This window comes from Drosophila grimshawi, unplaced genomic scaffold (assembly GCF_018153295.1).
Source record: "Drosophila grimshawi isolate 15287-2541.00 unplaced genomic scaffold, ASM1815329v1 contig_59, whole genome shotgun sequence".
Lineage (NCBI taxonomy): Eukaryota > Metazoa > Arthropoda > Insecta > Diptera > Drosophilidae > Drosophila > Drosophila grimshawi.
The window spans coordinates 985,525-1,013,374 of NW_025063406.1; the positions used below are offsets into that span (position 1 = coordinate 985,525).

Consider the following 27,850-nt stretch of genomic DNA (forward strand, 5'->3'; position numbering starts at 1 on the left):
CGGTAGTTTGTCGCCGGGCGCTCGCTGTTTCGGTTCGCAGGACACTGTTGGACGGCATAGCGGTCATATCCTTTCCGATAGCCGGTCGCCTCAAACACGCTGCTCTCTGTGTCGCTGTCGCTGTCGCTAACGCTGTCTCGGTCGCCTTCGCTGTCGCGGCTAATTTCGCAATTTCCTTGGCGCATTCGCAGCTAATTGAGACAACTTTGAATTCCATTCTAATTCCAAATGTGTGTGTGAAACAATTGAGAATTGCACATATAAACAAAAGAGTTGTGCTTCCTTTACTTATTTAGAAATAAATAATTATAATATTACATATACGCAAATAAAAACAACAACAAAAAGGATTTCAAGTGATTTACAACAATTTCAATATTTGTGATCTTCACGAAAAGTGTTCAACAAACAAAACAAAACAATACAAAAAACGTAACTTTTAAGAATCGAAAAACATTTCTTTGCTCACGTGCCACAAAAAGGTTTGTATTAAAAATAAATATTTTCTTAAAAAAAAAATAAAAAAAACAGTGTTGCATAGTTTGCGCAATTCATGAGAAATTTCCTTACTTTGCGTGTGTAAAAAATAAATATATATCTTAAAATATTCAACTTTTTTTTGACTCACTAAATTGTTTGGATTATTTACCTAATCGGGATTTGAAACAGAAATTTGAAAAGCAGATATTTTCGTTAAAGTTTAATTTATAGCTTGAATATTTTTGCAAATTCGAGTAGCAAATGGTGGGGGGGAATCGTGAAAAACTGTTTTAAGAAACTGAGTTAGTTTTCAATCTGTCATGCTCATTTAAGTGGACCTGTATAGATTAGATGTGTTTAACTTTATTAAATAAAAATTTGCTTAAGTGCTTTTGACTCGTTTCTTACAGCTCTATATAAAGCAAACAAGGGAGTTCGACTAGGAGATACCCTTTACCAAACTCTATCTAATATTTAGTAACTGATCTTTATCTAATTTAGGCAATTGCCCAATTTAATGGAAAGCATTTCCAGTGATTTTATGGAAACGTGGAAGGTTATTGATAAAAAAAGGTTTAAGAGCTTTGTCGACAAGAAATAATTTACTTTAAATTTGATATTTTATGCTTTTGTTGACTTTCAGTTCGAGAAGGTTTTAGAAGCTGATCCAGAATATATATTTACTTCTAATCGGAGTTGTCTTTCCTTCTTTATTTATTTAAGCACAATAACCTAATTAACTATTAGGAATTATTTTGGTTTCTGATCTGTGAAAAGCCACTTTTGTAGAAGACTCAAAACTCTTTTATATATTAGCTGGTAGATAAAATTATAATTACATTATCTTTATATATTAGAAGATATATATGGAAAGTATTAACTAAAATGTATGTCGTGTACCTCTTTCCACAAAAACCCATTACACTATTTATAGAGTATTATTATCGTCACAAGTGTTATGTATAAACCAAAATAACCCTTTTGCTACGAAAATTATTTTTTTTAAGATAGACATTTCCCTCAAGGACGTAATTTTCTTGATTTTGAACGCTTTTATGCAATCTAGTTTATTTATTATTAATATATTTATTAATTATTTATGTGAACTAAAAAAGTTCACATCAAAATGTGTTTAAAGAAAAATTCAATTCAATTTTAATTCAATTTTAATATTAAAGTAGCAAATTTAATGTTATAAAATTAAAAGTGATAAGCCAAATTACAGTTTTAAAAGTATATAAAATAAATAATAAATAAAATTAAAATGTAAAATTATCCCACATTTATTGCAAGGAAAAACAAAAAAAATCTTGATAAAACTTTTACTATATTAATCATATACGATCTAAAAATGCACCATATCATAGATAAAAATTAATCAACGATAATTTCTGGCTTATAAATTGCCATCAAAATTCACTAGATATGCGTGAAAGGATAAACTCCTGAAAAGGATAAACTTTTGACTACTATATCAAATAGCTCTATCTCAAATTGAAGCAAACCTTTGGTTTTGGGAATTCATTAATTAATTATTATTAAATGATTAAGTTTTAGATGTGATTCAATTTTGGAAAACCTACAAACTTGCATGTAATTTTGGAAAACTCAGAAAAAAAATAATCCTTGAGGTGGAATTTATAAATTTTATAAATGTTTAAAAATAATCTTGTAAAAGATAAATTGTAATTTTTTTAAATAAGTTGTGTGCCTCATACGAAATCATATATAATATAACTATATTGTTGATAGAGAATATTTCTACAGATTTACACGAGATTTATTTATTGTTTATCTGTAAGAACAAGAGGTGTTGCTCTCTGTAGAAGGAATGTGAGAACTATACTATGATATGTGATGAAATGTTGTTAATTTTGTTGCAAAAATTAGCAGCTGATTTAAAAAAAAAAATAAAAAAATTGGTTCAATTAAGAAGAACAAAATTACCTGCCGTTAATTCTGATTTAGAATATATCACAAGGTATATAAATTATTTTTAAAAAAATAAACATATATTCTTAATCAGAAGGCAACTACAAATTGGAGACTTCTATTTTTATTCATTACATATTTAACGACTTTATTTTAACAACCCTTGCAAAGGAACTACAAAATATTCCACACTTAATGGCATTTTTAAAACATCCAAATTATCTCACAATATTTAGTAAATGGCAAAAATTTGGAAACTCAAAAGTAAACTTGATCTGCGGATTAAGCCTAAAAACATGCTTCACATTGACAAGGTTTTAGCCTGAACAGACTGAAAGACTAAAACTAAAGACTAATGAGAGACTAGATCGATGCCACTTTTCACAATGATTATTATTTTGATTTATTTCATGTCCACTAATATTAGTCGACACAGAAAAATGCAAAAAGAGCAAAGAAAATGCAATTAAATGAAAAATATAATGTAGTACTTAAATTTTAATTAAGAAAGTAAATAATATTTACACATAATATAGTAATATTAATTTAAAAAAAAAAATACTAAACTAACAATGATAATCGTAAAAATATTAATATTCATTTTATACTCAAGACAAATAATTCCCGTATGGAACTCAACTAATCTTGTCCATAAAAATGAAATAGTTTGCAAAGAAGACAAAAACTAAAATCGACTAAAATAGTAAAACTTTTTGGTGAGTTGCAACAGGTGCTTTGCTGCAACACACATTAATCGGTGGCAGACAAAAACAAACTTTTTATATCCATTTTGGTGTGACTCCTCTTTAAGCCATTTTATACACTTTTGTATTAGTTCAAATAGACATAAGGGAAAAAATGCACTGCCTTAGATACATATGTATGTATGTATGTATGTGTGTGTGTATGTTTGTGTGTATGTATTGGTAATACACTCCGAATAGTTTCTGTCGTTGACCTGCATTTGGCAGACTGTGTGCTCTGTCCAGTCATGTCCAGTTCTGTCCCATCCTGTCCAGTCCAGTCCTGTCTGCTTCCTCCAAGTCTGTGTCTGAATGAGTTCGATACGAGGCCAAAGCGACGATAAAAATAGTAGTAAATACAATAAAATTATAATTGTATATAGGAAAAATCGCAACACTCACACACACACACATACACATACACACACAGAGACGTGTATATAAATAATGGACGGCCGGCCGGCCCGTCATTACATGTGTGTGTGTGTGTGTGTGTTGTAGTTCGTCTGTAAATGTGTCTGCTGCACACACACACACACACTATAGATTCTTACATACTCCACATACACACACACACACATATGAACAAACTTGGCTGTAATTCTTTTATACATATATATATTTCTTTCATCTTTTTCTGTTGTTACCAGATTTTTTTCTCATTTTTTTCTTTTATTTTTTTTTCATACTCTGTCCCAGTTCGGTTGGTGAAAAGTTTAATGGCTCGCTGGGATTGGACTCGATGCGAAAGAGAAAGTAAAATTTCTTCTTTCTGCTCGAGCTTTTTGCTTTGGCCGTGTTGAATAGCAAAAAAAAAAGACCTTGCAATTTTTATACAGTTGTAAAAGTTGTATTCAATATATGTGTGTAAGCTTTGGTGGCAAGTGGCATGTGGCAAGTCGACACAGTTATTTGCCACTCCATTGGTTATGAGCGTCTATGCGTGTGTGTGTGCGTATGTGTGTGTGAGTTGAAATGAAGGTTAAGGGCATAAGCATGTATACACCTGCACACACACACACATATGTATATACATGTTTGCATCTATGTATTTGTGACCACAATCCGCTAATGTGACTAAGCCAATTAAATAATAATTAGATTCAACGCATGTCATTCACTTATGCATATTACTTACTTATATGTATATATTTTTTCACATATTTATACATAATATATTTTATTTAATGCTCACTAAAATTTATAAAAATTATAAGATAAAAATAATTAATAACACAATTAAGATAAATTAGCAATTATTAAATTCACCTCACTTCAACTATTACACATACACACACGCACACACATACGCACAATTATAATATAAATAATTTATTTAACTCTCACTCAACTCAATTAAAACATGGCGAAAAATAACCAATAAAAAATGATGCCCAATTAGCAGTTGTTAACCTTAACTAGCCAGCAGCGAATTAGTGAATGACAACCCATTACCAAATTAATTCTGTATGCACACAATGTAATTAATTAATTACCTAGTAATGCACTTGCATGCAGAGTTGTATGCTGCAGCATCCACGTCAAGCACAAACTTGTCTGCAAGATTTCTTAAAATTCTTTAAACCTGTTATATATCCTAGACTAAGTATTCATATTGTATATATAGTAAGCTTTATAAATATATCCGTATTTGGGGGTGTAGTGCAACTGCATTACAATAAACCCTCTTTGTACATAGAGTCGTATCCTATTCACCTCAATTATTTACACCCACACACACACACACATTCACCCACACAACTTCATCAAAATATTTGCCTATCAATATTTAAGTAAACACCTTGCACACATGCACACATACATTTGCATTTTTTTTTTGTATATGATTAACTAACAACGTTTTTGTGAACACTAATTGTTACTCTTCGTCCGAAGGCTCCTTTTGTTCAACGCTCTTAAGGAACAGTTCTTTCTCTTAGCTTTCGTTGCACTCTTCCCACACACACACACGCAAATCATGTGTCGTCTTCTTACTTGCGAAACATTTATTTTACATATACAAACTACGAGGAGATGTTGTGTATGTGTGTGTGTGTGTGTGTGCTCGCAAAGAAAGAAAGAAAGAAATCATGTGTCAGTCATGCGCAAAACGTGTTTTTCATTTTAAAATCGCGTGTCCCGCTCCTTCTTGAAACGGCTGCCGGCCAGAGTCTCCTTTGCATGCCTCGCACTTGATAAACGAGACGGCGACGGAGGCGGAGCAAATTGTCATTCGCTCTGCTCTGCTCCCAAGATACAAACCAAGCCAAGCCAGGCCAGGCCAGGCCAGCCATCATCTCAAGTCTAAGGCCTGCTTTCAGCTGTTCCAGGCTTGGCTTGGCCAAGCTGTTCCCATTCCCATTCGCATTCTTCCCATTTCTGCATTGCATTGCTGTTGTTGTTGTTGTTATTTAGCTGCAACTGCTGATTCTTGGGGGTGGGGACAGCAACAGGCTGTAGGCGATTGAGCATGGTTGGGGTCAGTGCTACTGGGAACTGCAGTGCTGTGGGGTTGTTTTTTTTTCTTATTTCGCTTTGCGAGCAGACGAGTAGTGGAGAGCTGCCCACGACAAAGTCGACTGGTGTCGTTGTCGCTCTCCCCATATATATGTATATATATATATATATATATATATATATATGCACACGAAGGCAGGTAAACAACAAGCCATAAATCGTTTCGTGTCTCGTGCGCATCGCTTCGGGTCCCACTCGTGTCGCAGCCGATGTGACGACGGTGACGTTGGCGAATGGCTTGTTCTTGTTGCTTATTCGTAGATACTCGCGCGACTGCAATTTGGAGCAGGCGCGAACTCAACGCACCAATTAGCATATTCCATTGTCTCTATGTGTGCGTGTGCTTGTGTGTGTGTGTGCGTCTCTCTGTGTGTATGTGTGTGTGTAGATGTGTCCCAGCCCTTTTGATTTTTGGCATTCCAGCGACCTCGTCGACGTCGTCACCATCGTGCCACCGAGTATTTAGTGGCATGGGGCGTGACACAGCTCATTTCGCCGTGCGAGAATTTTTGATGCCAGTGCGTGTGTTTGTGTGAGTGTGTGCGCTCAACTTTGTATATTATATATTTTGAGTGTGTGTGTGCGGTTTATTTACATCTACCTCGCGACCTGTCCGTAAAACTTTAAAGCGCGACGCGATTTTATTGGAGCTTCGTGCGAACTGCCTCCATCTCTGCTGCTGCTGCCTCTGCTCCCACTGCTGTCAGTGCTGCTTGCTACTGTTTGCTGCTGTCGCTGCCTCTGCCTCAGTCACAACAACCCCAAGTAAAAAGTATATGGCGCGCGCATTGAGCATTTGGCTCTACATATGTATTTGGCATGTAGTCGCCGCTGACGAATGGAAACGCATTATTTTCGGCTATGTGCTGCACTCAAATATATATACACACACAGATACGCATACATATGCATATGCACATGTATTGCGTGATGCGTGTGCATCTTAAGTGTGTCACCAACCACAGTAATTAATTTCAACTCTTTCTTCTTTACTTGCTCTGCCTCAAGTAAGCCTTGTTCATCTTCTTCTTCCTTATGTCTTGCATCAGCTTGAAGAAGTTGGAGTCGACTCCGAATCATGGCTAGATCGTTTCGGAGTCGACTCTGGATCTCAGAGACTATAAGAGCGAGAGCGAGAGAGAGAGAGAGAGAGAGAGGGATTTATAATTGGGAATATCCTTTTCGGTGATTGTTTGTTTAGGTTAGGTTCAATTATCTCGGTTGTCAGCGAGGGTGGAGAACCCCTCCGCCCCCATCCTGTGGATTGTAGGAATATGGCTAGTGTCCTTGTTCCGATATATCTGTTAAGAAAGGTGTGAAAGGCCCAGGATCTGAAGTCTTCTAACGTCGTGTGCAATGACAGAAAATGAGATGAATCGATTCCTCTTCTTCTTCATCAAGGCGTCAGTAATAATTAGGTGTTAAAAAAGTTGGAATTATTGCGATCCTGAATTTGAATACGCTAAAATGCGATTTCTAATTTTGATCATATTACCATTATTTTTACCACCGAGTACAAAATAAGACATTCCAAATTCGTTTCGAAAATACAGCTGTTATAATTCTGATTAATAATACATTCTACTCTCTTCACAAAAAAAAAACTTTATAGTTTACTTGTTGAAACTGTTCATATTAGATCTACTAGCATAAATATAATTTGCTGCAATAAAATAAATAAAATAATAAAATAAATATTAAACTTTTAATTTTGTAGTTATATTTTAAACAGCCACAACCATTTTTTTTAATCAAAACTTACGTTTCCTTAACATTTCAAAAATAATGCTTGCGATATGCACATAAATACGAACTAATGATGTAAGGCATACTTTTTATATATATAAACAGTAGTGAAAAAATAATAGCACCACTCCCATAAGAAATAATTTCAAAAGAGTCGTTCTTAAAATTGTAAGTTTTAGGAACTTAGATTACTCTTAAAACTAAGTAAGAAAGCAAAATATCATCATTTTATTCCCCGTTTTCAATTTATTTAAGTTAAAATTAAATTAAAAAAAAAAAATTGATTGCCATAAACAAAAAAAAATATATATAAATATATATATTGAATAGAATTCCAGGAGCAGTATTAACTTTAAATTAGATGAGGATTATTGAACAATATATTAAAAAACCAAATTTGAAAAAATTGTTACATAAAATAAGAGTTATGCAACTAAATACTAATCGTGGAATAATACGTTCACACACCATATCTAGTTTTTATATATACGAGTATTTTATAGCCCCAGAAAAAGCTACAAAAAAAGGCTTCTCTGATTATTTTGACAGTCTCATTTGTGATCAATTTAAATACTTTAATATTATTTGTTATTATTTTTAAAGCTGTCATATATTATAATGTGTACTAATCTGCAATATTGATTGCTTATGGTCAAATATAATTAGAATAATTTTTTAACTATATTTTAAGTATATATTTCTTCAACACTACTCTCAAAATAGGCAGCTTAACTGATTATGTAAGGCTTCCTTTTTTACACATAAATATATATAAATTATATCAGTTCTTCTCTTTCTTGTCTCTTGCAGCAGCCAAACTGTTTGATAACGGCTTAAAGTTGGATATTTCCAGCTATTCGCATATGAACATCCGCATGGGGACGAAGGGCAAGCGACCTTTGCGTAGCTTGACCCCTCGCGACAAAATCCATGCGATCCAGCGCATTCACGATGGCGAATCGAAGGCATCTGTGGCCCGGGATATTGGTGTGCCGGAGTCGACACTGCGTGGCTGGTGCAAGAACGAGGACAAGTTGCGCTTCATGTCACGCCAATCGGCCGCGGACAAAATGTGCGCCGATGCCCTCGTCGACAAGCTGGAGGGAGGAGGCGGTGGCGGCGTTGGCGGCGGGGGTTCGGCGGGTCTGCTGGGTCCGCCTGAGAAGCGGCCACGGCTGGAGCACAACAGCAGCAGCGGCCTGCCACTGAATTTCTCGAATAAGTTGAACTTCGATGAGCTGGCCTTCAAGCGATCGCCGCTGAACGGGCTCGACTATAGTACAAATAAGGGTCTGTCGGACATCGGCTACAATGGACTGCCCGTCGACTATGTGGGATTCAAGAGCAAGGTGTTCGGTGCGGATATATCGAGATCGGGACCAGCGGATCCCTCACTGAATGCGATAAGTCCGCTGTCGAGTCTCACCCATCTGTCCGGTCTTGGCGGCATCTCTCAGTCCCCGCTTGCGATCAGTTTCAATGAGCTGACTTCGAACCTAAATCTGCTGGCTCAGCTTAATCCCGGCTTGGCGGCCATGTCCGGCTTGAACAGCTTTGCGGCCACAGCCAACACTCTGCGCAATCCACAGAAACCAACTGGTCCAAATGGTCAGCAGCAGGAGCAGAGTCCGCGCAGCGAAAGCGGTGATCGGGAACGGGAACGAGATCGGGATCGAGAACGGACTCCGGCTCTGAGCGTGAAGAACTGGGCCAAACAGAAGCCAGCCGGCAGCAACTCAACAACAGCTGGGGATTGTGAGACGAATCTGGGCAGCATGAAGAGTCCGAGTCCATCGCTAGCACCTCTCCTCGTCGGCTGTGTGGCGCCACTGTCCGGCCTGCCCGACGATCCCCTGCTCTACTGGCTCAAATCCCAGCAGGCAATGCTCGGCTTAAACAGTCTATATCCACCACCACAGTCTGCAGCAGCTGCTGCTGCTGGAATGGGTGTGACAAGTCCACCCATCCGCTCCTCGACTCCCCAACAAATGAATCCATATCCCCATACGCCACCCATGCCCTCGGCAACGTCCCCAGCACCGGCACCAGCTGCGCCTGGCACGCTCGATGAGAAGCACTCGGCGTGGTACAATTGGTGCAAGGCATTTGGCGCCAGTCTCCACTCGACACTCAATCCGAATGCTGCCACATTGGCGGCACTGCAACAACATCAGGCGGCAGCAGCTGCAACAACAACCACTGCCCCAGAGTCGACGCACATCGAGGACAACATCGCCAAGCAGCCTTATGACAACATACTCTATTCCCAGCTCACCAAGGAGGCCGAGTCGCCCTCAGTACGCAGTGTGTCCTCCTCGAACGAGGCTCAGCCCACTGAGCTGGAGGCGGAGCCCGAGACGGATGCGGAAGTGCATGGCAAACCGGAGGACCTATCAGCGAAATCCGTGAAATCAGCCAGCTCCAGCCCGAGTCCGATTCTGGCCGAGTCCGTAACGCCAAATCCCGTGACGAACAGCCGTGAGCCGAGTCCTGAGCTGAACAGCGGCGCTGATGAACCATGCAAAAATGTGCTCAGTAATATTATATATAAAATCGGTGGAGCCGAATTGGATCATGACTCGGAGGCGAGCTTCAACAGTGAGACGCAACAGCATCAGCATCACAACAACAATGACGTCAGTGCCAGCAACAACAACAACAACAACTCGAATAAGACGGATGAGGAGGAGCGGGCCAAATACGCGGATATCGAGGAATTGGCAGCCATACGGCATGGTGAGAAATTCCTGCAGTGGCTGGAGAACTGCAGCAATCCCCGGGTGACAGCCGTGCAGCTGATGCAACTGAGATTCCTCATCGCGGCTATCAAGTCGGGCAGCGATGCGCAAACGGATTGCGTCGATGAGCTGGAGGATGCCGTGCCGGAGGCGGATGCAACGAGAAACAAGACGCGTCGCCGCAAATAGGATAAACCGAAGTTGGCGCCACTGGAGCCAGCCACGGATATAGACACAATGACAATGGCGCAACGTTGGCTGCCACCACCTACCAGCGTGATGGTGGTGGATGGGGCAACCAGTTGCCAGACGTATGCACCGGCCGTTTATCAATCGTCGGCAACTCTGCTCAGCTCACTCATCTTTCCCCCCTACGAATTTGTGCACTGTGACCTCGACGATGATCCGGATGACTGCCAGATCACCGGCGAATATCAGCAGTCCGATGAACTCAGTTCGAGCACGGACGATGAAAGTGTACAGCAAACTGACTTAGAATAACTAATTTCTTCCAACAAAACGAACAAAACCCCTAAATAATATATATATATATATATATATATATATATATATATATATATATATTTATATATATATCAATCTGTATGTGAAATGTATGTTTAAATTGATAGTCGTAAGCCGATCTCTGATCTCTCTGATTCACATTTAATTCGGTTTTATATTCGACAGTCAAATATCCATGATAAGCTTAACATTTGTAAATAACGCAAAGGATAATTCATTCATTTGTTCATTGTCAGCTAAAATAATATTTATATATTTAATGTGTTTTTTATACATATACATATACTAGAAAAATGTTGATTTGCTTTTAAGTTAATCACTTAGATTTAATGCGAGCTGCGGAGAGAGTCAGTTATACTCATGTGTATGGATTTGCTATTATATTCTTTTTATTACTATTATTATTATTATTATTATTATTAACTAAACTACCCATGCAAATACTAAGTAATAAAATTTGCTCATAAGAATTTTACCAATTTAATATATCAGTAAAATATTGAAAATACAAAATATATTTATAATTGTAGACGTATTAATTTTGAAATCTTGTTTAATAAAACATTCGAATTAGAAAATTTTTATGAAATAAATCGACTATATTTTATCGTTTGTTTTTGTGGATCATAAGAAAAGTAAGCTTTATCAATTCGAATTTATGTACATATCGCAAATTCTACTAAAGAAAGGCAAAATTTTAACATTTTCAGGATATAACATTTTTAATTAATAAAACGTGAAATAATAATAATAAATTTTAGCTGTGGCTATTTAAAATATAACTTCACAAATAATAGTTTAATATTTCTTCATTTATTGCAGCAAAGTTAGGATATAAACTATAGTTGCTAGTAGAGCTATGATTGACAATCTCAATATGTAAACTATGAAATAATTTATTTTGGCAAGCGAATAGAATGTATAATTAATCAGAATGAGAATAGCTGTGTGCTCGAAACGTTATTGGAATGGCTTACTTTGTATTCGAACTAGGAAGAATCCATTTGGAATCGAGATACACAGGCGCTCAAAATAACATTAAAATAATTAGAATAAGCTTAAGTCAGGATCTCATCGGATCGGAAAAGACAGCATCGGAATCAAAAAATGATAGTGAAGCAACAAATGGCCAAACTTGATAGTTAGGTGTCTGTACAGAAGAGAACTTATATTCTCAATTTTACCTTTTATTATCTTTGAGACTGTCAGACAGATTGACGTGGCTAGATAATGTTATGCTGATCACAAATATATCTTCACATCCTACGGTTGAAGATGATTCCCTCAATCTTTTACATATTTTTGCACAACTTTATTATATATTTTTTCCAATTTTTAATAGGTTCAGTGTTATTCAAAGATAACAGACCCTTGCAGAACTCAGTATACCAGCTGATACCCCTGAATCAAATTAATCCACTTAAATCTATTTTCTATCGTCCACTGCACCCAAACCAAGTATGCCAGAGACTTCATTTTTTCTAATTATAATAAATTTACATAATTATAACACATAACAGAAAAAACATTCTTGATAACTCTGACTCTTTTCAACACGAAAATAACATAATTAAAATCTAATTGGTGTATTTTGTATCTGAAAAACTATCCACCCTCAAGCTCTAAAATTTTAATCGAATACAGTAAAAAAGCTTGGAAAAATAATAAAACCTTAAGTGGAATTTAATACTTTACGTAAAAGAATCGGAATCGGAAACCAAGCTTTGTTTTGAGTAATCTAATAAAATCCTCTCATGTCATAAATAACAAAATTTTACAGGATGGAACATGTCCTTCAACACTAGGATGTCTTTCGATATGTCGCTAAAAAATAAGTATTGATAACCTACTTTAATATTCACCAAGCCCAGAAGATCTTGAAAAATAAGCTGTTAAATGATCCACAGAGATTAAAAGTGGGGAAATGTGGAATCTTGGGTAAACTGTCCTAGGTTTATGAAAACTATGGAAAGTCTAAATAATTATAGTAATGTTATTGAAGGAGCTGCAAAACACCTGTAAAAACGAAGTGGTCGGATTTAAATTACTTTTTAGCATAGTATTGTCTTGAAAATATATAATTAAATTAGCTTTCAAGAATAAATAAACTAGTCAGTGGAGTCATTCCCCATCCATACATAAAAAAATTAAAATGACAACGAAAGAACTAACACCAACAAAATGGTTAATATACGAATGGGGTATAAATGTAAATTTTACACATATTCAATATTATTTCAGTGTATACACATTCCAGATTATAATGATATATGCCTAGGGTTGTGACTTATTGATATACGTAATCGATTTTTATCGATAGAGAAAAACTGAAAAAAATTAATAAAATCGATAATCGATACACAAAATATTTTATTCCAAAGGTGTCCATAGTTATAGTTTTAATGTATTATACTATATATGTATTATACTCAGTTTAGTAATTGATTGCAACATCCACATGAAAAATAGCCATTCCACAAATGTTGCGTATAAAGAAAGTCCACCAAATTTTGGCATATTAATAGAGAAATCGATGTCAAAGATCTCGTCGTGGTATCACAAAGTTCGAAACTATAGGTTAGATTTATTTTAACATATCTTCAGAAATTTTCTATAGAGCATAGCCTGTTGAAAGGTTATTAGCTACATATGTGTATAAAATTAGAAATTGGAGAAGAAAATCATTTATGAAATTCAAAAACAAGCTATTTTCAAATGACATTATATGATTATATAAACTATCTAAAATGTATATGTGAGATCTTAAAATACTAACAAAGAAATTAATGTAAGTATTATGATTACACATTTAAAACACACCTTGGAAATTAGAGTAACGAATCCTTGTGTATTCAAATGGGGAAATCTCCTTCTTCAAGGGCATTGGAAAGTTACGATAAGATAGAAGGTCAAAACTGATATACGACATAATTACATATATATCAGATATCAGAGCATAAAACCTCAACACAAAATAACAATCCAAAAATGAAAGAATATTCAAACCCCAACATTTAACTTATCAAATATTGTGCTTAAGCATACTTTATTTAATAAACTAACAGTGAGAAATTATAGCTCCAGCCTGTTAAATTAATTCAATAAGAAAAATTATATATACATATACATATATGTATATAGTTTCCACATATATTTGTAACGAGTAGATACAGTGGGATTACAGTGCTGTTTGGTGGCCATATGCCTGCATTGACTCGGCTGTTGATCCTGATGAAGAATATATATACTTAAAGGGTGGGATGTACTTTCTTCTACCTGTTACATACTTTGACTAAAAACCATAATAACTTTTTGTATCCGCTTTTAACGAGTACAGGTTATATACAACAAATTCAGTGATGCGAAAATTTTCAAACGAATAAACAAGAAATAACTTGCATGAAATTTGCAAAAATAAAATTCCTATTAGGATTAATTATAAATTTTAGTGAATTTCGATTAAGACTATTAAAAAGACTAAAAAGTTCAAATTTGAGAGCGCCATAATCATAAAACCTTTGAAACTTCTTTATGTATGAACATTTCTGTATCAGATATATTTATTCAATTTACAAAACATTTCCAGTAAAATGATTGATTTTAAAGACAACCAACAAATCTGATTTATATGTAATGATATGTATATTAAATATAAATTCATATAAAAAACACAATATTCAATCAAAAGAGTTTTGCTTTACGTTTCCAATTTTTGGATAGAATCAATACAATACCATGAATATGCTGTAGTTTTATTAACTTGTTAGAGTGAACCATTTTATAAACAATTTCAAAAGCTAAAAACTATAACGATTTCAAACATAAGAAAGAAATTGTCTTAAAATCAGAAAGGATATTCTCTATACTAAACTAATGTTTATTGATGATATAAGCAAAAGAAACCCTATTATTAAAATTCCGAGTGCATCTATAAGAAAAGCAACCTGTAGATGCGTTTTTTTTTTTTTAATTTAGGAAAGTTGACCCTCTTATTAGGAAAGAAAAACTTTAACTAAAGAAAGACACAACTTTCCGTTTTAGAAATATACTTTTTGAATACGCTGAGTGAAATCGGACGGACAGACTATATCGCTATATCGACTGGACTGCGGTGTGTTCGTCAGATTGGTTTAAATTTGTAAAATTTCACTCAGGGCGATTTTTTTCTCAAAGTATTACATGTTATACTGATTAAAAAAATATTTATACCATGTCCGTCTGACAGTCTGTTCGAAGCAATGCACCAGTGCCAATCGATTCTTTATTAAACCTTCGAAGTATTTTTGGACAAGTTTAAAATTTAACCTTGTTTTCGATTCCGATTCAGACCCCGAACCCAAATTATGTTACTCTCAGAAAAAAATCGAGATGAAATATAGAAATCCATCCTGAAAACTTCTTCTTTTTGTTAGAACTAATTTCTAAACATATGAAAAAATAATTCTTAAAATTAGACTTTTTTTTAATATTTTTCAGAAATATATTTTCTTATTAAGAAATATATTTCTAACAAGGAAAGAAGTGCAAAACACTAATTTAAAAAATAATTCTTTAAACAAGTAATGAAAAAAGTTTTTATTTATTTTAAATTTTTCCACATAAAATTATATGACTTTATAAATAATCTAAAATATTTGTTTGTTTGTATGCTTAATAAAAATTTAAGTAACAACAAAAGTAATGCGAGAATTCTGTGTTTACACATATAAAATCATCATCATGTACATTAAAATAAAGAAAATAATGACCCTTGTTCTTAGAAATATAATTTCTTAAAAATAAGATGAGCTGCACTTGACGCCAATGAGGATTTTTCAAATCTCAGTTCGATTTGCCCATTAAATAAAGAACAGATGATGGACTGCTCGATAGAAGTTTGCTCAATCCCATTTATATTCAAAGTCATCTTACATGTTTCTAAAATAAGAACTAATTTTCACTTTATTGCAGTGAATATTAAATTCACAAGAGAAGTGCAATAAAAAGCGAGACTCCAAAGGAACAACTAAACTTATTTTTGACTCAGGACTGCATTATTAAATAATTTAAAGAATGTTTGGCGCGGAAATTTTAATGACTATTAACTGTTGAAATATTTATTAATATTAATATTTATTAATAAACAAATTACTTAACCAATTGCAATCTAACACAAAAGGAAGAAATTATCTCTACCCAGAGTACTCACATTTCAGTTACATTATTAATATGACAAATCGACAGATTAGTTGTCAGAGAATATTATTCTGTTTTTATTTGTCTCCAGTAAATTTGGAAGCCTTCTTTCATGTCATATTTATAAGCTTAATTCCCGTAAACTCAGTCTGCCAGTGCTCATAACTCGAAAGCAGAATGAAAAAAAAAAATGGAAATTTTTCACATTATCCTTGTGCACTTATTCCTTTTAGTTTTTTAGTTGCTCGTTATATTTTTTATCTAATCATTTTGGAGCTAGTGACTTTTCTCGAAAAATGTTCTCTTGCCTAAACGCATCTGTCGAACAGATAAGTTTAATGTATCTTAGGCGAGAAAATTCAAGACTTTTTAACCAAATCTTAAGAAATTTGGCCATTATATAATGTAAAGATAATAAAGATTATAATAAGGAAAGGAAACTTTATAATGAGAAAAGATCGCAAACAGCACCACACCTCAATTTTTACCATACTATCCGATCCATATAATGAGTTTTGTTGCGGAGGACATAGAAATAGTAAAAATATTTATTGGGGTCATCTAAATAATATTTTTATTGGCAAAAATTTATTTATTTATTATTATTTCCATTTTTAAGTGCTCGTTTAAGCTTTTCCTTGACCCACTTTAAGTTTTTATATCATATAATCGAAATTAGCAGGAAAGCTCGATAAACAAATAAGTGCCAAAGATTAAAGCATATTCAATTCAATTAGTGCCAAATTTTGGTCATAATTTCATCGAACTCGAACAAAAAATGAAAAGAAAAATCCTATAACGATTTCAGAACTATCAATTTTCCACAGAGAAAAGGAATTGTTTCACAGAGATAATGTAAAAATTCCGTTATTTTATCATTCTTATAATGAGCAATTTGAAGGAAGAATTTGCACAGGGTGTCCTATTTAAGTGTCGAGGATTGTACATGCAACAGTGTTAATCGCATCAAAAGAAATTCAATAAATTGTGGGCTGCTTGAACTGAGAGAATAAGATCAGGAACAGTCGCTCGCTGACAAGAGCTCGCTGCAATACATAAACTCAGCGTAAGCAAGGGTGTGCGCCTTAGCTAAATTGCCAATTAAGGTTCCTCTAAACTCGTAGATTCAAAAATGTTTTTGTGTTAAAAAAAAAAAAAGAAAACGACTCCTTGAAAACCTTAACATTTTTTGCTGTAAGACTTCTGTTGCTTTCGTGGTGCAAGAGGTATTGAACATTGATTGATGCCGATAGATTGATGCTGATCAAGAAAATATATGTACATATTCCTTATGAGGTCAGAGATAATTTCTTTTGCACTTTACATAAAGGAGTAAAGCTTCATGATGTTAAATTTATATTTATGAACTTTGAAATTTGCATTTTCAGCTCAAATCGAAACATTTATTTCGATATTGCTCTTTCGAAACAATTTAGTGTAAATAACAGAAATAACAATTAACAGTTTTCGCAGCAGCGAAAATCTAGTGTGACCAGTTATTATGCAATGCTTGGTTTTTCACCCTTTCCCGGAAGTGGCCACATTTTCTCAGTTATTTATAAGAGCCTTGTCATTTGCGATAGTACAAAATATTTCCGTTTCCATTTTCAAAACGGACTTTGAAGTGTTCCAATTCGCAAAAGCGAAGTTAGTTTCGTTTGTTAAAAATAGTCGATATTTGATGCTAGCGCTTTCAAGCGTAAATTGCAATTTTCATTTAAAATAAGAGCAGAAATGCATTTGCATTTAGATTTAATCTTTCCAGTATTATATTTTTAGATTTTTGGCGAACACATTAATGCAAATTAACTTATAAAGATGTTTTAAATAAATATTTTGACCTAATATTGCATTAATAAGTACGGAAAAATAATTATAAATCCATACAGAACAGGTTGAAATTAATTGCAGATCAATTCAGTTCGAAATCAAGGTTGGCTTGGTATGCAATACTTATGCATGCGGAAACAATTACAAGACAAGTAGAAGTTATTTACATTAATGACAATTTATAAATAATTAAATATAAGCATTAAGCAAAACACAGGCGTCAATCCGACTAAATGCTGACTGCATACAAATCTGTGAGCCTGTGTCCTATGCTCTCATTGCCGGGCTTCGCATCCTGAAAGCGGAGACGCGAACCACCAAGCACTAAGCATTTTTTGTTCGAAAAGCCTTCTGCGCACTGTGGTATTTATGAGCTGAAGCCCGTCTTTGTATGTATGCATGTGTGAGTCTGCGCCCTTTTTAAATTTGCTAAAAATATTGATAATCGACGGGCACCAAAGTCTACAATTTTTCCTTTAATTTTCGCACACAAAACGCAGTTGAGAATGTCCCCAATCGATCAAAACAGGCAGCTCTTAGTCGATTTGACGCCTCCATGACTTGAGTGCTTAGTGGTTCGGGTCTCCGCTGTCAACATTTCAAATTTGGTATGCAGTCAGCTTTTAGTCGATCTGACGCCTCTGTGTTTTGTATGCTTAGTGGTTCAAATCTCCGCTTAAAAGGTTTGATCCTTTTTTACCATGAAGGACAAAAAATATTAGATGTAATTTGTCTTTAAAAATGTAAAACAGCTCTAGCAAAGATTCCACCAAAAAATGTTGAATTGAAACGCTAAAAAAAATGTTGCATAGTTTGCAGCAGCTCAAAATGAAAACCGAAGAATATTGCGGAAATTGGACAACACCGCGTTCAGCGTACAAAATGTAACAAATGAAAATAAACAGGCTTACAAATTATTTCTTGTAGTCTACTTCTAATTTGACTTACGAAGTGGAAAATCTGCTATAAAAAATACTTAAAACTCACTGGTTTTACCTGAAGGGGCAACTCGCTCTTCAAATAAATACCGATTTTAACTCATTTATGTTTGGAAAAGGTTATAAAATGGTATTTCTTATTTCGGAGACTTACCAAATTTATTGGATCATCAAGCGGTTCATAGCGAACAAAATCTGCCACAAACTTAGCAATTTCCTCAACGCTTGAAATGAGTTCTGGATAAGCAAAGGCAGTCGGTCTTATCGTAGTACAAACGAATTTCTGCAATCGAACAAATAATAATAAATAGTAAATACATAATATATATATGTATATACAGCTGCGAAAAGAAATAACACCATAAGAAATGTTTTCAAAGGTGTCCTTTTAAATATGCAAGTTTAAGGAACTTATCACTTCGTTTTTAGATGTGGAAGAAGATTACAAAATTCGGTAAAGAAAAAAAAATGTATTTTATGCACCACTTTCAAGTTATTTAAATTTTCTTAAAATTCAAATTCAAATATAAATTTTATGAAAACAGAAATCGAATGAAAAAATGTGCAATTATAATCAAGAAAATTAGAAATATATAAACGATTTTTATAAGTGCAAATTTATTCGATATTCTTAGCACTTTTCGCTTCAAATGAAAGAAATCGAAATAATAAAAATACATATTGAAAATAATTAAATACATATCTTTATCGTATGTATATGTGGTCATACTAAGCAATGAAAAAAAACATTATTTGAAAAAATTTCAGACTTGGTTTTTTTATCAGCCACAACATATGTCATAATGGTGCTATTTTTTAATAATGCATAATAAATAATTAATAGTAAATATAAAATAAATAAAATTATTAAAAATATAATAAGTAATAGATAGATAAATAATAATTAATAGATAGTAAATTTGATGCAAATGTGACTCAAATGTTTGCAATGTAACAATCTGGCAACCCTCATTTAGCTTATCCTAAGTTTTGAATTGTCCGTGTACTCAAATATTGATCTCACAATAGTTCTGTACCCACTGCGTTTTTGACTGCCGAATGCGTCGCGTTATTAGACTAATGAAAGTGTGATTCCTGCATATCGTTATCTTGTTTGTATACGCTGTAAAACTGTGCGCTTGGATCTAACAAATCCAACAAAATTATATTATATATATATTTACCTGCACTTTACACTCGTTGGGCAAGGCCAAAACCAAAGCACGACGCCTGGGATGATTTAACACAAACTGTTTGCGAAAGTTCTCCGCGTAGAGGAGCAGAAGGCGCTCCTTGGGCGACAGCTTGTAGTAGGAGGGGGGGAAGCATTGCGGGCTGTCCTCGAACTCATCGGTTGTCTCGGGAAAGGAGAGATCAATTTTGCCAATGTGCAGAGCCGGTTCTCCCTCGGATAAACTCAATTCGCTTTCGACATGCTCGAATTCGGACTCTTCTTCGGCCTCTTCCATCTCCTCTTCGAACCCAAGCGCTTCAAGTTGTTCTTCCGCTCGACGTTCCTCGATTTCCTTCAGTTTTGCGGCATGTTTGTTCGGGTCTATGGTGCCTGAAAACTTTTTGTATTTCTGAAATAGTATCTTCGGCATATTTAGGCTGTTTTCCCTTTTTTTCTTTGTGTTTTGTGTTCGCAACAAAATTGGATCTGTTGCTATAACAACATTTAAATTTGAACAATAAGGCAAGGAACGTAAGTATTTTTATGTGTATGTATGTAAATACATAACATAGCAATCAGCCTTTAAGTGTCAGTGTAAATTCATAACGCAGCTACCAGCTTTTATATGTCATCGTTCGCAAAACTATTATACGAGTATGCAAGCATGTGTAAAACAAAGTAGTACAAATACCAAATATGTGGGCTGAGTGGATTTGGGCTATTACAGTTTGAAGAAACTGTGAAGTACATCTGTTACAAATATAACAGTTATAATCTGTGCTAAGGATCGCATGCGTTTTCTCTGTTATACTCAACGAAAGTTGAAGCCAAAACCGTTCGTGAATTCTCATTATATTTTAAGATTTTCGTTCGTTAAACGAAAGACGAAAAATTTATTTAAGCGATGCACTTTCCTTATATTTGCCGCATGAAAAGTTTATACAATGCTATTTATCGTATTTGTCAAATTTCTTATGCATACATGTATTTATTTTGTATATATTAAAAATTATCAGACAAACAATATTTTTAAAACTCAGCTTTATAGCAGTCAGTTATTCACACATTGCAAAAGAATCTCGTGGAATAGAATCTTAAAAAGAAATATTTAATATGCTTAGCTTATAAATACAGAGATGGCACCACCTTAGCTAATCTTTGTTAACAGGTTCAGCATCTAATAGGTGGCGCCACACTTTTTTGTACATTTTGAGTCATTAATTTTTGTGCATTATACAACTGTCATATTAGACTGTATTCTGCATTTTAATATAGTTACTTGAGTTTCAGAACACTTAGCTACTTAGTAATGCAATATTATCGTTTCTAATTGGTTACTATTCTCCGGGATTTGATGATGCTACACATTTAAATCTGAAGGTGGCGCTATATGCTTAATTTTTCTGTATTCGAATTTTTATCTTTGTTATACACTCTGAATTTTTGGGAATTATACAACTCGATAATTGAGTTTTATAGAAGTCAGCTACTTATTATAGTTTCTAATTGGATAGATATACTCTCCTATTATGCATTTAAATCTGAAGATGGCGCTTATTGACAATTTATCAGTGCTCTAATTTTGTTTCAAACGAATCTCTAAGAAGTCGAAAATGCCTTTTTGTGTGTTGAAATTAAACTATTTATTCAACAGCCTATGGCTAATATTTTTTTCATAAATTCACATCCACCTTGCAATAAAAATAGATAATAATACTAAGTTATCTAATTGAATGTAAAGCAGTAGACCAATTTTTCTAAGAAATTTTAATAAACTTAAACAAAGCATGAAGTGGATTTCCAAACCTTATTATTATTGTTATTATATTTTATTTATTATTTATTATTTATGTACATATTACTGTAGCAATAACACATAGATGGCGCCATCTCATACATTTTCTGTGTTTGGTCGTGGCATGACATGAAGTGTATGTCATGCAACTCTGATACAGTCTATGTAATATGTAAAAGACTAAATGCTATAGCACTCAGCAATTACTAAAAGTAATAGTATTGAGGCGTTTCGGAAAATAAATCTGCTATAGAGGGCGCTTTTTTGAATTCATGCGAATATATCCAAAGATGGCGCTTTATTAATTACTTGCACATTTTCTCAATTGTGTGAAAATCATTAAATATATAATATTCGTGGTTCTATTCGATGAGTGTCTGAACAACAACTCATTCCATCTAAACTTTCTCAAAAAAAAAATATGCCATCAGCAGCATAAGCTTAAACTTAATGCCGATATTCGTGCCTTTATCATAACATTAATAATTCTTCGTTCTAATTTTAAGAAAAATTAAATCGATTTTTATTTTCATTTTCTTTTTCGCAAGCAATGTTTCCAATGCTAAAACAGAAGGGATCGACAAGAAAATTGGGACAACAAAAAATTACGGTTTTCATTTGATTTTTCAAATTAACACATTTAAATAAAGTTGTTGAAAAAGTAATAGTTTTTCCAGCTAACTCAAATTAAATAAGGTTACAGAAAATTTTTTTTTTTTTTTGTAGCAATTTATTTAAACATTAATCAACCTATTGAAAGGATATAACACATTGATTTGCAAAGGTATAAATGAAAAATAGCAGTGAATTAAAATCTATAACATAAACATACAACTGGGCTTAGCAGATAATAAATAACATTAAATATTACATTTGTAGCACATTAATTTAGGAGGCGGGTGGAGGCGCTTCAACCTCCTGCACGTTGTATTTGACCCAAGTGTGCAAGCCAAAGGGTTGACGTGGTTATGCATCCGGTCATTATACCGACTCGTATGTCGGTTAATTTGTTGTGCGACTGTCGGTAGAGCGAAGAGCTGTGCCCCAAAGTGGAATCCCATATGACCATTTGGGCACGATGATGCTCCTGTACACCAGCAGCTTGTTGCTCATGCTGAGTTTGAGGGATAGCTTCTGCAACCAGTTGAGTTTCGCCCTTTTGGATCTACACGATGCCGCCGTGATCTGGATCTGTTTGCGCCAGGAAAGTTTCCTGTCCAGATACATACACAGGTTGCGAATGTGGTTCTCCTGAGGTATGACCATGCTGTTGAGTCGAACAGTTGGACAGTTACCATTCCTGAGCGCAAACGTGCAGTGCTGAGACTTGCTCCCGTTGACGCAGATGTTCCACCGGTTGGCCCAAGTACTAAAGCCATCCAAGAACCTCTGCGTAACCGCAGCTGCTCTCCAAGCAGTGGTGGAGTTAGCAAGGAACACAGTGTCATTCGCGTATGTGGCAAGCAGCGTGTTGTTCGCGTAATTTTTAATGTTTTTTTTTTTATGAATCTAGAGAAGAACAATGTTACAAATTCTGAGCTGTTCGACTTATTATATAGAGTATTTATATATATTTTATATTGTAGAGTATCTACTAGTCGAGCTCTTTCGACTAGATCTCTCTTCTTAGTTTTAATTAATAATTTAATAATATTCCAGTTGAACGACAGTCTGCAAGTCGGCATATCGAAAATAGATTTTTTTTCTTTCTTGTTACCTTGAACCCATTAAAAATTGTGAATAAATGGAATGATTTTGTGCAAATGCATCTAATATCTCAGACCTCATAAGGTGTATATATTCTCGAATAGAACCAAAAGTCCAATCAATGATAAATGATAATGATAAACCCTTGGCGCCATAAGTGTAGCGATCTTAACCAATTCAGGTCTATTTTTCTGAGTGTAGGCTCTATGTTTACATATGTTAATTAATAAAGTTGATTGTTCATTATTATTATTTATTTATTTTTTATGTGTTGCAGGCTAACCGCAAAATAAATTATAATACATATGCAACTTAAAATGATGTTGAAACTTAAACAAATTTTAGAGAATTGAGTTGGTTTTCAAAAAAAATTAAATTCTTATCGCTTATAAGTATTGAGTTGGGTGGAGTTAAATGCCAGCATTTGAACACCTATTGCACAGTCCTCAGACCACTACTATTATATAATTACTATTTAATTGTAATTAAAATATTTAAATTATTTAAATGAAATGGTCGTTGAGTGGACTATGCAACTTGGTTTCCTCACTTTCCCGTTCCCATTGCTTTCGGTTCGCCTGCAGAATGAGATCCTGGAAGGAGCCATATTCGGAGTTTTGACGGGATTTGGCAGTGAGGCTGACATCGCCTTCGTCATCATAAAGATTATCGTATGCATAGTCAGAGTCCGCATCCGACTCCATCGATGAGTGTGGCGTCAAATCCGAATCCGAGTCCGAATCGGAGTTATTGTAATCCCCATCCGCATCTCCATCTCCATTGAGTTGCTCAGCTCGGTCGTTGTTGTAATGCGATTGATCAATATTATGTTTTTGGTAGAACATTTGCAATAAATGCTCGATCCGCTCAGAGGACATGTCGGATACCATGTTTAAGGATATCTTGCGACGAACTCGCTTCAGCGGTTTCAGTGCATTATTTCTCAGTTCAAAATTGAAGGTGGTTTTCAGCGTCCTTTTCGAACTTTTCAAGTTAAAGCCAACCAAAGCACGCAAAAGTCGCTTAAGCTGATTACCAAAACGTTTACTCTTTTTAGTATTGGTAGGCAATGAGTACTTTGGGTTTTCCAGGATGAATCGATTCAGCAGCTCCTTTGTGCCCTGTTGATCCTTTTGAGATTTGAGCAGTTCAACTAAAAATTAGGACAAAATGTTTAATAATTTGTAAAAATTCGAAAAATAAACAATTGAGAACGTGTCTATCAAAATACTCTGATACCAATAAGTAAATTCATCTGATAACAGGTGCCACAGAAAAGGGTGGGTCTAGCCAAGAAATAGCGATCCTTAAAAGAGGTAATCTAAGTAAAGTTTTCTATCCTCTAAGTGTGGTTGTCAAATTGCGGTAGATATAGCCTTTTGTGAGTTTTGGGGGTGGAAGAAAAGTATTAGAGGGGGTTACTAGTAATCTACCTTCCAGTTTGGTAATTACAGCTCTTAAATTATGAGAGATATAAGCTTTTACCGTTAATGGGGGATAGAGTGGGCGTTGCCTAAAAGTTAGTTTCAGCTTGTTGGAGGACGTTAACTAGCAATATATCTTTCAAATTTGGTGACTCTCGGTTTAAGATTGTGGGAGGCATGCGATGTTATCAATTTGCGATTGTCGATTTTATCGATTAGCTATCACCGTAGAGAATAAAAAATTAAAATTGCTTACCTTTTTCATTGGATAATCCAAGCGTATTTTGAAAGACTCCCCATTCATCGTTGTGACTGTTGAGTTCCTTTGCAGGGGAATTAACGGTATTCCTCCTAATGTAAAATCCCAAACAGTTGTGCTGCGTGGCAAAAAACGCCAGTAGCAATACACGTAAATTCAGATACATATTGGGTTAAGCTCTTGCTGCTTGCACAGATCAATTGCAAATGACGCATTCGTCGCTGTGCTCTTAGTTTAAATAGCAAAAACAGCACTTGGCGTTAACTGTAAACACAACGGTAGTTGAGACAAAGTCAAAGATTCACACGCAGTGTGCGAGCGAGATGGACAATTGATCGAGCATTGCTCGCTTTGTTTTTCTTAGTAACACTTAGCGCAAAAGTAGCGGTAATTAAAAGGCAACCAGTGCAGCTAAATTATCGCTGATCCCACTCGACTCGACTCAGACAGGTAGCAGTCGCCTGGCGGCTGCGACGGTGACCGCAACTGCAACTGAGGCTGTGGCTGCGTCGGCGACTGCGACTGCGACGGCAACTGCGGCTGCAGCTGAGTTATTTGCTATACAGGCGAGAATCAAAACGCAATTGTGTCGGCTGATGATGAGCAGCGCTGCCGATGCGACATCGGTGCGCCGAGTCGTTGAATGAACGTAATAAGTAGGTCGCACAGCTAAGGTAGGTAGGTAGTCCACCGTTAGTTTGCCTCGTTCGATCGTTCGCTCGTTCGTTTGTTGGTTCGTGCGTCGCTTTAAATGTGAAAGGAAGTGAATATAAATCCTAGCGCCAGCCATAAAGGGATCAACTGCCTTGGCCGATCTGCTGGCTGTCTCTGATCTCTCTGTCGACAAATGTGTCGCTAATAATGGAATGTGCGTGTTTTTATTGATGCTATATAAATAATGTAAATGCAATTTTCAGTGCATGGCGACACACACAAAAGCCAATATGTAATTATCCGGCGCCCATTCGTATTTTTATCCACACACCTAATGGACATCCAGATGTCGCAACAAGTTAGTCGAGAGGACCCGACTGAGAGATACAACAGAGAGATACACTGTACGCAAATCCATTACAATTTTATATCTATAACTCTTATATTAGATTCATAAATCATCGCTTGAAACTTAAACTTCAGTTTTAAAATAAAAAAATAAAATATTAATAATTAAAGCCAGAATTTCTAATTATATATAATAATTTCAAATTTAAATATTCAATTAAAAAGGCAACACAAATTTGAATTTTAATAACTCGTTTAGTCTCTGAGATCAGCTTTCATAAATTGTAATTTATAAGTAATTGGCAATATCGACTGGACTGTCGAAGCTGATCAGTAATGTGTATGTGTAACCTCATCCTTATCGCCTTTTTAACCCATTGTTTATGGATACAAAATAAAGTGGACAAGACGCTAATGAATATAATGACAACACATGCAATTTAATCGTTTTGTTTCAATTTTTTGATATCTTGAATAGAAAGTTAACATAAAATTTAATTTAACTTTACTACCTTATTACCAATAAAATATAAGAAAGTGCTGGAAGCAATGTTACACAAGGCACTATAGGAAAGGGATCGATTATTTGGATAAAACTTGATATGTATTTGTGTTATGCTAATTTTTGAAAGTCTTGATTCCAAAGTTAAAATTCAAAAAAATGTATGTATTTTTTTTAAAAAATAGCTGGAAATTTGTATATTTTAAGTGTTATTTTCATTTGAACCGGCAAAGTTAAACAGGTATTTTAAATAAATTGTTAATACACATTATTCAATAGTGTTATTTTTTTTAATGCTGTTCAATTTGAATTTCTGAGAGTATTTTTAGGTGGAAACTAAGAAAAGTTTATGTGACTCATTCAAGAATGTTAAAACAAATATCTCTTTTAAATTTCTTGACTCAATCTCTCTTTAAATTGGAGTGTACTTAAGGTATATAAAAATAGGTACTCATGTAGATTTTGGCTTGTACCCAATAATTTCAAGTTAATGCGTACAAAATAAACCAATTAAACAATTAATATTAATGGTCTATCTTAATCATAATAGCTTCGGAGATTGTTTAAGATCATTCAACCCCTTTTATGTACTCTGCTTCGATTTAGGGAATTTTAACATTCCGATTTTAATTATTTATTAAAATAAGTTAGTAAGAAGCCAGCAAAGAAGGAAATATGGGTTTTATACTGCACTTCGCTATAAAATAAAGAGTAATAAGGGACATCTGTTTAGAAAATCGATTTAATAAGTTGTATTTAAAACCAGAAAGTTACTAAAGATTCCACAAATTATTTCGACATTTTGCAATAAACTTCGTAAAATTAGCATCGCTTGAGCCTAATCAACAATCCTACAAATATTTTTATTTATACTTTCATAAATAATTTCGACTTTTAAGAAATATATGCTTAGTATTTTCAGTCATTTAGAAAAAAATCATTCTCAAATAGAAATACTCTCTCGGTTAATATTCTATAAAATAACTTATTCCTCTAAAAATAACTAATTCTAATTGATTTTAGGTAAATCTATATTCGAATTCAAAAATGAAAACATGAGTTTTAGAAAGACAAAAGTATGGCGATTGGCAAAATTTGAAGGCAATTTTGATCTGAGTGGAGAATTCGAATTTATCTATGTATCTACTCAAAAACACTTGAACCTGTTGTTAGACTTGTGATTGGTACGTAAAAATGTGACCATATCAACTTACAGATCTTATGAAATTTCAGAAGTGTTACTTAATTAATGTTAATTTTAATTACAGCCAAAAACGTTGCAATTAGAAATCGATTTTAAAAAATATATAAATTCAGTTTGAAATTTCAATGTCTTAAATGTAGTCTATGGGATGTGTCACTT

The 27,850-nt window shown here is 34.4% G+C and overlaps 3 protein-coding genes across 3 annotated transcripts in view; 1 reads left to right on the forward strand and 2 right to left on the reverse strand.

Moving 5' to 3' along the window:
- Positions 1-20,284, reverse strand: part of LOC6563358 (coiled-coil domain-containing protein lobo) — a 47,747-nt gene extending 27,463 nt beyond the window's left edge. Inside the window, exons 1-2 of the mRNA XM_001990779.3 lie at positions 19,809-20,284; positions 18,779-18,907 (exon numbers count right to left, since the gene is read on the reverse strand). Of these exons, the coding sequence (XP_001990815.2) occupies positions 18,779-18,907; positions 19,809-20,228 (549 nt within the window). The 5' untranslated portion in view covers positions 20,229-20,284. The remainder of the gene's footprint in view (positions 1-18,778; positions 18,908-19,808) is intronic.
- Positions 475-10,683, forward strand: LOC6563357 (protein distal antenna). The gene is made up of 2 exons (XM_043215788.1): positions 475-482; positions 8,232-10,683. The coding sequence occupies exon 2, from the start codon at positions 8,282-8,284 to the stop codon at positions 10,343-10,345; it is 2,064 nt and encodes a 687-aa protein (XP_043071723.1). The 5' UTR covers positions 475-482; positions 8,232-8,281; the 3' UTR covers positions 10,346-10,683.
- A 3,519-nt stretch (positions 20,285-23,803) lies between the features above and the next one.
- On the reverse strand, positions 23,804-25,149 carry LOC6564407. The gene is made up of 3 exons (XM_032737036.1): positions 24,981-25,149; positions 24,095-24,453; positions 23,804-23,998 (listed from the first exon to the last, which is right to left on the reverse strand). Exons 1-3 carry the CDS (start codon positions 25,147-25,149, stop codon positions 23,804-23,806), a joined length of 723 nt encoding a protein of 240 aa, XP_032592927.1.
- Between the last annotated feature and the right edge of the window lie 2,701 nt (positions 25,150-27,850).